General features: G+C 47.1%; 1 protein-coding gene across 10 annotated transcripts in view; it reads right to left on the reverse strand.

Moving 5' to 3' along the window:
- Positions 1 to 3,858: 3,858 nt before the first annotated feature.
- The window catches only part of LOC142902689 (mitogen-activated protein kinase kinase kinase kinase 4), a 51,843-nt gene continuing 43,808 nt past the window's right edge, over positions 3,859 to 11,893 (reverse strand). For all 10 annotated transcript variants that reach the window (XM_076048005.1, XM_076048003.1, XM_076047998.1 and 7 more), the window contains 8 exons: positions 11,890 to 11,893; positions 11,327 to 11,470; positions 11,088 to 11,222; positions 10,854 to 10,954; positions 10,347 to 10,496; positions 5,763 to 5,922; positions 4,950 to 5,089; positions 3,859 to 4,672 (listed from right to left, as the gene is read on the reverse strand). The exon at positions 11,890 to 11,893 is cut by the window's right edge. In XM_076048005.1, the coding sequence (XP_075904120.1) occupies positions 4,589 to 4,672; positions 4,950 to 5,089; positions 5,763 to 5,922; positions 10,347 to 10,496; positions 10,854 to 10,954; positions 11,088 to 11,222; positions 11,327 to 11,470; positions 11,890 to 11,893 (918 nt within the window). In that variant the 3' untranslated portion in view covers positions 3,859 to 4,588. The remainder of the gene's footprint in view (positions 4,673 to 4,949; positions 5,090 to 5,762; positions 5,923 to 10,346; positions 10,497 to 10,853; positions 10,955 to 11,087; positions 11,223 to 11,326; positions 11,471 to 11,889) is intronic.

The following is an 11,893-nucleotide window of genomic DNA, read 5'->3' on the forward strand; positions in this document are numbered from 1 at the left end:
AGTAAAAATATTTATGCATTAAACACATTTAGCAGTTACAACAGGCCGATGAAAACAAAAAAGAAAACACTAAACAAAAAAACGCTTCCAGTCAGCATCTTTATTGTTGTGTCACTGTCTATATCCTCATTACATGGAAACACATGGCGAGCGTGTTCATCTGCAGGCGGCAGGGGTACAGTATACGATGCATCAAATATAGGTCCAGTGCAAACAAACAGAAACAAAAGATTCATTTAAAACCGGAAAGAAATAAAATGCTTAAGGAATATACACATAAATACTGTCGATATCCATAGAATATTTGGTACTTTGTAGACTCAAGTTTTTGCTTTTTACAACTTATAAAAAAAAAAACAACAACAAAAAAAACACCATTACTATCTTTGTGGCGGACGCTACCAAAGTGATCATATAGGAGGTTGGGAGGGGGGGGGGGGGACCACATTTATCCATCTTTCTGTGGTTTACAGTTTCAACTATCAATAGATTTCCTCCACTTGATGCCTTAACAAGTCATCCTCATTACAATCATCATGCAGTTTTATAACACCGGCCATTTAATACAACATCCACGTATCTTCAACCTGCCTGACCCGACTTCACTCCGGCCAACTGTTCCTTCTGATACCACCAAACACCTTCTCCTTGACCACCTGATCCCACTCACCTACACAACACCACACACCTTCTTCATCGCCACCGACATACACCCGAGACCAAACACTACTGAGGAGCCGTGAAGGAACGTTTAGAAAACCTTTGACCGCTAGCACGCTAACAACGCTAACCACTTCACCAGCACGCAAACTGTGGCGGTAAAAGGACGGCGCTGTTAAAGGTGAAACGTGTAATAGTTGGAGATTTTGAAGAAGAAACAGTGACATCAAGTGGTTACATTTTAGATTGCAGAGTCTTTCACTCCTCCTCCCGCTCTTGCCGGTGAACTACGGTGGGCTGCTCACACAAACCCGGATACCTTGTTCACCTTCTTCTTCTGTCGGTTTATTTGCAGACGCGAGCATTCACCTTAATTACAAAATGCACTGGATTGTCCACACCAGGCTTCCTTAGAATTATAGTGGTGGAACTATAACTGAGCGCAAGAGCCCTGACCTACAGTACATATATTCTTACCTATAAATAAAAAATGTTCTAAGGGTAGAAAAATCTAATTACTTTTATTGTACTGCTGCTTTCAATGTATTTAGCTTTTACTAAAATAAAAATCATAAATTGTGCCAAATTTCACACACTGGACCTTTAAGTGAATTGGTCTCCTGATCCTATGACTCCACATCTGCAGCCACCAGCTAAAGATGTTTTCACATGGAAAGAAAATCAAGCACGATGAAAAAGCAGGTGATGCAGCACGGTGTAAGACTGCAGAGGGAATACAAGGCAGCACTCAGAGGAGACGTGTCGGCACAGTGAGGGGAGGAAAGTTGGTGTCTGAGTCGGAGGGTTGAGTCACAGCGAGCCTGAAACAGAATCCATCATCTCGGCTCGTGGGTGGAAGTCTACTGATCTCTGCCTCGGGAGCAATGCAGCTCCAGTCTAACTCAGTGAAACATTTTGGTCCTCTGTGTCTTTGCGCTGAGGCTGCAGGTGACTGATGAGTAAGTCTGAGACATATGAACCATGACTCGAGGAGGCGGAAGTCTCCCCTCTGCTTTCTAGCCCAAAGCCAGGTAACAGAAGTAGACGTTGCGAAAGATGAGGACCATTGAAAATTTTGATTTCTTAATGTATTCTGATTGCATGGCTTGCTTCATTCCTCCCTGGCTCACACCAACTGGCTAAGAAAACCTGACTGAGCTCGTCAATCCGGCAGGTTCAGCATGCTAGCTGGGGACTATGGGTTGGTCCTCCTGGTGCATTATCCATGCAAATATCAAGAGTACAAACAGTACAAACTGAAACAATCAAGGTGATTGAGGGTCAGTATCGGTTTACTTTTGTTTGGCCAGCCTGGACTTCTTGGTCCGGTTCTTCCTGAGGAACTAGACCAAACCTTCAGGCCACAAGGTAGCAGCTAACCCAAAGCTAGCAGCTGCGTCTGAGCCTGTTGAATTACGACTGTGAAATATAGCTGCAAAAAGTTCAAATTTGTACACATTTAAGCTCGCTGAGCAGTCAACACCAACGAGAAACCACCGTTGCAACCAGCTTGTTTGGCACTTCAGTACTCAGCCAATGTTAGCGAGTAAAGCTTCAGACTGTAGCCAGTGTAGAGTGCTGTGTAACCACTGTACAACGGTGAGCAACCTCATGAATCTGAATGCCACGACATATTAAGAAAGAACTTTGTGTTGACGCATATTCTCACAGAACCAGCTGCATTGAAACATAAACACTCTGTGTAGCTGAGTAACTGTGTCAAAAATAATGTCTGCCACAACATTCAATGGTGACTAAAATGAAGAAATGAACGAATGAACTGACCACAGGAGAGAATAAAAAGACTACCGTGCTCACCTCACAACAGCCGCTCACTCCTTAAGTATTTACGGACGTTTTATAATGCTAAACTGAACAAATACTTAACAATATATTTTGTGGGGATTTTCCGATATCTTGATATAGTTTTCCTCTTTTGTGTAGAACGTGGTTTCTTTCATTGGTCATGGCTGACAGCAAAAAAACAAACAAAAAAAAAAAACCCCGACAACTTGCGCAGTCAGATTCAAATACACCAAGAAATCCATGAATCTTTGGTTTCTTTCTTATAAACTCAATGCAATGTTAAAATATAGAGTCGCACCGATACCACTTTTGGTATCGGTGGTATCGGAACGAGCAGAACACGAGTGTACTTGCATTCCAGTACTCACCGACTCTGATACTGAGTACTTGATACGGGCCATTACACATTATAGAAATATTCAGATTTTTTTTGACATTTTCCCACAGGTGTGTGTGTGTGATTTGATGTCTTTCTAGAACATCGGGTGATTTCACTCATTTCCAGGATGAATGCATCTCTTCATATCCAGGTTAAAAAAAATACAACAACAAAAAAAAAATGTGTGCACCCCATATCGGGTAGTGTCTAATATTAAAATACTGATCCCCAACACCTTTAATATCTAATATTGACCACGGCACGGATGACTCCCACTTTGAACTGAAAGCGTTGTTTCAAAGTGCAATGTTTTTTTTCCGAGAAGGCGAACGAGGCAGGCAAACTGTGCAAAAAGCCGCGGACTCCTTCGCTGAAGAAAGACCAGACATCGAGACAGCGTTCCCAGGGGGGGGCGGGACGAGAGCCGAGACCCTTCAGCCGGGCTGTAGCGAACCTGAACAGGAGCTCCGAGACATCGAGCAGCTCCTGATCACGCTCACACGTTCTCAATTCTCGTAGCGTGGACACGTTAAAGACTCTTTGTTTTTCCTCTGGGATGGAGTTTCACATTGGTTAAAACTTTCATTCTGTACAAAACGCGTGGCGATGGCTTTGTCATCTATAAAATCTGTAGAAAACAGTGCATCTCAAAAAAGATTATATACATCCTTTGTCTGTACAACCCGGCTCAGGGGAAGCAGTTTAACCCGCTCTCTTCCCGCCTGCTGGTTCCCACTTCTGCCCTCATTGCAACAACGGCTTGTCCTTTCATATTGGTCACTGGACTAAAAATATGGGCCTAATACCGTCTTCACATTCACGTCTTTCAACGTAACTCAAGCTAAACTGGTGGAGCCAAAGATGAGTCCTTGCCTTTCCTTCTGTTATCTGATGCTAATCTGCATCTGGTTCCCCCACAAAGCCACGGAACTGAAAGTGAAAGTCCACGGGTTCTCAACGGTCCTCATGTATGATACTTTCAGGGTATTGGAGAACACTTTCCGTGGATGGGATTATTGTTTGGGGAAAAATATTGAGGATTATTCTAAGTAACAGCGACAAAAAAACACGGAATGACATACAGTAGCAGTCCAAGCGTTGGCCCCCCAGGGACATTCTTTGGAATGCCCGAAGGAACTCAGTGAAGACTGGGTGGGAAGTTTTTAACTCCTTTCAAGATGCATCCGCGAGTCACGAAGACAAGAGAAGAGCTGAGAACTCCGGGAATGCAGAGGGAAGCTCGCGTCGGCCGACCGGTGATCAGCTGAATGTCGAATGAGGTGAACGGATTTGCGGTGCTGACACAGCGAGGTATAAACAGGAAGTCGTGATCTGGAGCTAACTGGAAAGTTTCTCCGGGTGAACGTGGACCGGTGGGCGCAAACCGCGCGGAGACTTTTCTGCTGCCCTGCTAGTGGCTGCTAACAGGCTAACGGCTAACAGGCCGGAGCAGCTCCTTCCTGGTCCACGCTGAGTTTGTCCACGAATGGGAGAGATGACCCTGCATTCAAGGAAGATGTCAAATTCAAACTTGGACGTGAGGAAAGAGGAATGGATCCAAGAAAAAAAAACAACAAACAAAACAAACAAAAAAAAAGAAGGTCCAGTCTCCGCGTGACGTCCCGTATCCATGGAGATGAGCGTCGGTCAGCGCTAAAAATACAAAGGCATCGCTGGAAGGACTCCAGAGCGACCGGGGCGGACGCCACCAGTTGATCCCAGTAGCAGCGGCGGCTCCACTTGTTACCAGTTGAACAGCGAGTTCTGTCCGAGAGTCATGAAGTAAATCTGACTGCTGCCTCCCGACTGCACCGAGGCGAAGAAGATCTGTGGAGCACACGCACAGCATCACAAAAACTATATATATATATATATATATGTAGATAGAGATTGATAGAGAAAATGCAGCTTGCTTAACACAGCTAACATGCTAACATGCTAACTCTGACACGTTCACAGAACCGACGTCAGTGAAACCAAACTCTCTGGCGAGAACAAGACGAGCAGGTTCGGCAGCAGATTTGACAGAGAATGAAATCATTGCGGAGGCCACTCAGTTCACCGGGTGAGCTCAAAGAGAGCGCTCAGTCTAGAAAAGTCTCACCTTGTCATTCCGCTCACACAGGAACTTGAGTTTCTGGGCCTTTTTGTGCATGAAGACTCCCTCCAGGTTGCCAGTGTTGGCCGAGCGCAGCTCGATGGCCTTCTCTCCCCAGCCCATCACCTGGTTGGACTGAAGGTAGGCTGGAGACACAGTGGACATCATTGCAGGACATGGATGGAATACATCAGATCAGATCAACTGGATTCACCCATACTGTCCCATTTACTCTTGTGCTATACACTGGTAGGTTATAGGAGAGGAAGCCACTGTGTGTGTGTGTGTGTGTGTGTGTGAGTCCCTGCAGTCCAACGGTCGATTGAGATAATGACTCCTGGGCCCAACTCAGAAGCATCACTTCCGTCTGATCTTATTTTAATGCAAGCCTGTCCCAGATACGTCCTGGAATGTAGTTCAGGGTGAGCTCTCAGTAGCCAGGGCAGCCAACGAGCCGCTGAAGACACTCAACAGGAACTTCCTGCTTGATGTTAAAACCCCAAATCTTCAAGCTGTTCACTTCAGGGGTCTTCACAGTGAGCCCAGTCTGCAGGTCTGTAGTTTAGGAGATGGTTTATCTGTTGACGCCCTCAGTGACAAAACCTTTGCATTGTCTGGACTTGGGGGGATTTGAGAAGACTCATGAAGCGCCCCCTTGAGGCGGCTTGATTTATTCATGTGAGGGTGGAAACAGAGGGCTAAACTTGCTGTGATTTCTGTAGTTCATTCTTTGTGGGGGGGGGGGGGTCATTAATTGTGGAAGTGCTGCTCTACTGGAGTGCAGGTGGGAGGATCGGCAATGTGAAAGACATCACGTACCGACGGACGCAGGCATCTCGCCCCACTGCAGCACCGTGTCCTTGGTGATGCGGCCGTAGGTGTCGATGTAAACGCCCTCGTCCTCGTAGCAAACCAGCACCTCCGTCCCGGCGCTGTTGGGCAGAATGATGATGGCGTGGGGATGAATGGAACCCTGGATCTGCGGGGGGGGGGGGGGAGACAGCATGGGGAGGTCAGAGAGCGACGTGGCGATAGGCTGCAGAACGTCCACAAGCTGTCATTCAACTACGACTGTTTGTTCTTTCTGTGTTTTAGTCTGCAGTGGTAATATTGCACCACTAGGGGCGAGTGAAGGTTCTTTCTTCTTCTTCTCCTTCTACCATTTTTAAATGACGTAGAACCTCGAGAGCTTCTCAGCAATCTGGTGCCGCCAAAACATTTTGTGTGCTATTTCAAACAATTAATTATTAATTTTGGAGAAATTGAAAGACAGGATGTTCTTTTTTTTGGGGCTTTTTGATTTATTCAGTTATTCACAGACTGTTAATTTTTATTTATTTATGTTAGCATCTACGTACGTATGAGTGGGTGTGTGTATCATTTTCATCTGTGCGGTTGTATGACTTTGCCAGAGTCCAAAACCAGTTGTCAAGAGTCCAGAACTGCTGTGCTGAGTGTCGCGCAGCACGGCAGAGGGTTTCAGTTCAAGAGCAACTCAGGCAATTGAGAATCTCCTTCGCATTTTCAAGCACTCGCCGCTGATTTTGAAACGCAAGAGAAGCTTCTCAAATTCAAATTGTGCAAACGAGCGGTTCGACACTGTGCTCCAAGCCAACCAACAGCTGGACAGAGGCGGTCGAGCCGGCGGACGCTCGCTTCCTGCCGGCTGCGAGTCGACCGGGCGTTGCGGCCGCACGATCACAAGCACAGCGCAGGAAAGAGACAGAGTCGCTGTTCTCTTTTATTATCTTTGGGAAATGCCTTGCTGTCAGTCCATCATCCCATGTCTGGCTGGTAGGGCACCAGCCCAATTTCAGAAATTTCAGATGTTTCATTTCAAAATAAAGCTCTTCCAAAAAAAACGTCACTTTGCGGTTTAGGCTGTAAAAGATTTCAGATCAAAATTTCAGGGGGGATTCCCCAATTGTCAGTCCATCATTCCACTTCAGCCTGGTAGTGCACCACCCTAGAAAGCCCCCTGCCAACCCCACTCCATTTTCAGAAAGTTTTGATGGAGCATTTTAAAATAAAGCTCTTCCAAAATATATATATATATATATTTTCTGGTTAATATTCTTTATTTCAGATCAATATTTTGGGAGAATCTGTAATTCTCAGTCCATCATTTCACTTCAGGGTGATATTGCACCACTCCAGGAAGCCCCCCCCCCCCCCTCCCCGCAAACACAAACATGTTTTCTCCAAACAATCTGCCGACAAACTTAAAACACGACTTAAAAACTTCAGCTCAGCAGCTTTGCAAACACCCCAGTCAACACATTCGCCTGCTGAAGAAATCCGCCTGCGTCAGGAGGCTCCACCACTGATCCCCCAACACCCAAGAAATTCTTATCAATAACAGAGCGAAAAACCAAAGTGGCTCCGCGTTGGGCTGGGAGTCGGAGGTTCATACGTTACCAGAGGTTGAACCACCACAATCCTGAGCACCAGCACCGGCATCCACAGGCGCAGCGCGATCTTGATCCTCTGCCGTGGGATCAGCATCCTGGCATCGTCGGCGACCCACAGACGCTTGTGTGGCATGCTGCGCGAGCGTTTGCCGCCGCGGCTCTTCCACAGGGGCGAGCGCGTGGGCGAAGACTTCTAATCAGCGCGCATGCACGAGCGAGCGAGCCAGCGAACGAGCGAGCGAGCGAGCGCCGGAGGAGAGACGGGCAGATGGAGGGACGACAGCATCCCCGGGAGATCGGAACCTCCCCCACTTCCCCCTCCTTCAGTGTGGGTGAGTTTCAAGAAGCTTTGTTGGTGTGTGTGTGTGTGTGTGTGTGTGTGTGTGTGTGCAAGACGAGTCCTAGGAGTGCTGACTGTGTGTAAGAGATAAATAAGGAAGCGATAAAGCAAGGATGAAGAGGCAGAGCGCAGGGAAGATGTGGCAGCGGCAGCATCGAGCAGTAAGGCACCGGTGTTTGGAGCCGCTGCTGCGCTCTCCAGCTTTATATACTAGTGGTAGTGGTGGTGGTGGGGGAGGGGGGGGAGACCACAACACAACTCAAGTCAAGAGGAGCGAGAGAGAGGAGGTTGGGACACACGGAGGTTAATGATCACCAGAGAAGGAGGACAAGAGCCGCGTATTTTTAGTGCTTTCCACTTTTTCACGGGTGCTTCAAGTCCCCTGTGCACGCAGGAAGTGGCACATATTAATGGAGAGAGAGGGGGGGGGGGAGAGAGAGAGAGAGAGAGAGACAGAGAGAGAGAGAGAGAGAGAGAGAGAGAGAGAGAGAGAGAGAGAGAGAGAGAGAGAGAGAGTTTGTGTGCTTGCATTTGATGTAGAGGTGTGCAGAGAAACTGATGGAGAATTGTGTGTTGGAAACACGCAGTAGTTAAGTTTCCACTCTGTGTTTCTCCTGCTATCAGCATGGAGTCGCTGCATGCGGAGCGGTCAGTGCAGCGACTGTTGCAAATACTTTTTGCAACAATACAGAACGTTGTATGTGATAATAGAATGTTTTCTGTTGTGCAACATTTTTGGTTTTTATTAAAAACAGCTGTCAGCAACAAAGTCGAGTAGAGAATGGAAAAAAAGGGAGTCCAAACCACAGAGAAGAAAAAGAAAGGGAAAAATGAAGGAGAATGAGGAGAAAATCCTCCCCAATAAACAATGGAAGCTGTCATTTTAAAGCCACTGCACACCACCAGCAGCTCCGGAGCACTGCGGGAAATAAACTTTGGCAAAATAGCAGCAGAAGCAAGGCAAAAATACCAAAACAAAACATAACTGGCTAACAACTTTTGTAACACAATGTGGAGGAGGAGGAGGAGGAGCGACCAGTGACTCAGGCAAAAGCTGATGGTTTTGTTCAAAGCTGCTTCACAATCTGAATGTGATTATGAGTCAGTGGCGGCTGCAGCGGGCTCGGCAGTGAGCCCACACACAGCGGAGGGGGGGGAGGAGAAGCAACAAAGTGACCTCTTCCATCTCGCTCACACAAGCTGCATTTCCATTACCCCTCGAATTCACTGGCAAGCTCAGGAGAGGGAGCACTGCAATCTAAAATGTGACCACTTGAGGTCGCTGATTCTTCTCAAACTCTCCAAATATTACAGACTTATTAACCTTCAAGCGGCCAATAATATCAAGTTCCCGAAAAACAATCAAGTTCAAATTTTCTCCACGATTATTCACACAAGCTGTGGAAATCATCATCTGTCCCTACATCCAAATACCAAGCAAAACAAGAGGAATCACCGTCAAACACAATGCAAAGGCTGAAAGACCTGAGTGGAAATGGCAACATGAGTCACAAGGCGTGGGCGGTACCTGCCCACAGAGGTGCTGGAGCTGAGGTGCAGAGAGAGCAAGGCAGAGCCGTTGGAAAAAAGACGACAACCCCGAAACAACAACAACAACAACAACAACAACAACAACATTGGAACGTTGGAAGTAAAGCACGAGGAGGTGGCGGAAGTGGAGGATGAGATGATTAAGAGAAGCACACAAGGGATGAGGGGGGGGGGGGATAATAACCCAGGCGGAGAGAATTTAGCTCATACAGACAGAGGGGAGGAGGAGGAGAGTGGAAACTAACATCTGCCCACCGCCAGTGGGAGGAGCAGAGAAGCATCCTGGCAGATTGGCCGCTCAGCTGTCAGGGACGAGCGGAGGAATAGAGGCTGATGGAGACGAGAGGCAGAGGAGGGAAAAGCCAAGAGTGAAAAACTGTTTGTCAGCAGGGGGTGGGATGGGGGGCTTTAATTTTTTTTTTCTTCTAAATGTCATGATGAATGTGTCAATAAAGACAATAGGCAGCTGCGTTGTCTGAAGGATGGCTTCAGAAGATCCTTCCTACCGAGAGCCATCACTCTGTACAACTCCTCCCCCCTCTGTGACAGACAGCATTCTGGACCTTTTAACTGGACTCCATGGCAAATAATGCACAAATGGTTTATAAAGCCTTGCCTGTGCACATCTGCCCCTGGTTTGTTGTAAATAGATTGATTGGATTTTTATTTATTTTTTTTATTGTATATCTTGTAACTACTGTCTAGTTTATGTACAGTTTATTTTTTATTCTTCTATGTTCACTTTCTGTATTGCTTTTCGACTGCTGCAACGGTCTAGTTTCCCAATTTGGGATCAATAAAGTTCAATCTAATCTAATCTAATAAAGCAAATCTTACCTGAGTCTCCAGTGAAATGTAAAATAAAGGTTTGTGCTGGAAACGGCAGTGCAGTTTTGTTGTTGCTGAAATTGGTGTTAAAATTACCTGCTCGCGTTTAAAGCATTGAAACTGAGGTATTGAAAAAATAAAATGATCGGTAGGGGATTGTTTTTTTTTCCCCTTCGTGTTTAGAATTGCTGTTTTGCTCGCAGTGTGCGGATGCAGGTGTGTGAATACACAGAAATGATCTTTAAACTCGGGAGGACAAGCGCAGATCCTCACGTGTGTGGGCAGGTAGAGGTCGTACGGGGTCCCTGAGTCGACGTCGATGGCGTGGAACCCGGACAGAGAGCCGTAGATGACCTTTAACCTCTGGCCCTCCTCCACCGTCAGGTCGACAGACAGCGGCTTCTGGGGCAGAGACCTGAACGACTGGAGTTGAGACAAGACAAAAAACACAAAAGACCTTCACCGATCAACAAATACTTAATCAACAAATAGGCTTTGCAGGAATCCTGATCCTGGTTGAATCTCCACCAAAAAGTGGCTCAGGCCACAAAGGATGATAAAACGGGACACAGATTCTGTGCGCCTCTGACTCTGACCCCGTTAGATTTATCCACCGTGACTGTGTCGTGTCCCAGATACTGTATCAACACGCACGGAGGGAGGAGCAACACGAAGGAGGCCAAATAAAAGCCAGGACTTTGGGAATTGTGAAATGAGGCCGACTTGATATTTACGCTTGGTCTCGGCGTGCGTGGCCAGGTGCTGCCACGGGTTACCCACCTTAAAGGCCATGAATTTGTGGTAGGGCTTGGGGGCCCAGGCGTAGACCTCCACGCCGTTCTTCAGGGCGATCACCAGGAACTTGATCTTCTCGTAGCGCACTGTGAGAGAGACGGACAATGAGCGAGAAGTTCCTGGTAGTCACAGTCTAAATTCTTGCAGTTATTCCAACCCAAAGAAATGAGTAAAAAAAAAAAATAAATCCTCCAATCTGAAACCTTTTGAGTGTCTTACCAACTTTATAGTGCACACATCCCTCCAGGTCGCCCACTGAGGTCCAGCCCTGTCTCTTCTCCACCTCGGGGTCATTGTGCAGGATCTTATTCCTCAGCCACGACAGGTAGTACAGCCGCAGTTTGTTCTTTTTACCTGCGGACGCATTTCACACGGTCACAGCACCGCCGCGCCGCGCCACTGCTGTTCCGGGCCAGAAATCATAAAAGTTGCTGTGTTCCGGGAGGAGGCTGCCGCACCTGATATGGTGATGAGGACGTTGAGACCCTCCAGGACCTCCATCTGCTGAAAGCGCCTCCTGCTGATCAGAGAGTAAACCTTCCCCTGGCCGCTTCGATCCAGCAGCCACAGGCCGTTCTCTGTGCCCACCAGCAGGTTCACACCTGCGGGAGGAGCGCGCGACGTATGAGCAACGTGCGCAAGGGGGAGTGTTTTTCACTCGGCTGGTGAAGGCGAACTTTGGTTGAAGTCCGTTTTTGAAGAATCGTCTACTGTTCAACGGTTGGGGTCGCTGACTGACTCATTTCTGCAATGAACTCCAACTGAATATATATATATTTTTTTTTTACAAGTAATCAAAGAGAAAAATAAAACAACCGTTCTTGACAGCAAATAAACTTAAACAAACAAAGGAATGTATTACGCCTCGTGCGCGTCACACCATTCAATGGAAACACCTGAAAATCCCAATTGTACTTTGTGGGAAATTTTTGAACGACGGCTTGCTTTCATTTAGCGAAAAACTGCGATGGAAACGCAGCCAGTGGCCCCAAACTTGGGAACGTCATCCAGTTCCGCTCACCCCA

The sequence above is a fragment of the Nelusetta ayraudi genome, unplaced genomic scaffold (genome assembly GCF_046127955.1).
Source record: "Nelusetta ayraudi isolate G7.1 ecotype Tasmania unplaced genomic scaffold, CSIRO-AGI_Nayr_v1 ptg000097l, whole genome shotgun sequence".
In the NCBI taxonomy this organism is placed as follows: Eukaryota; Metazoa; Chordata; class Actinopteri; order Tetraodontiformes; family Monacanthidae; genus Nelusetta; species Nelusetta ayraudi.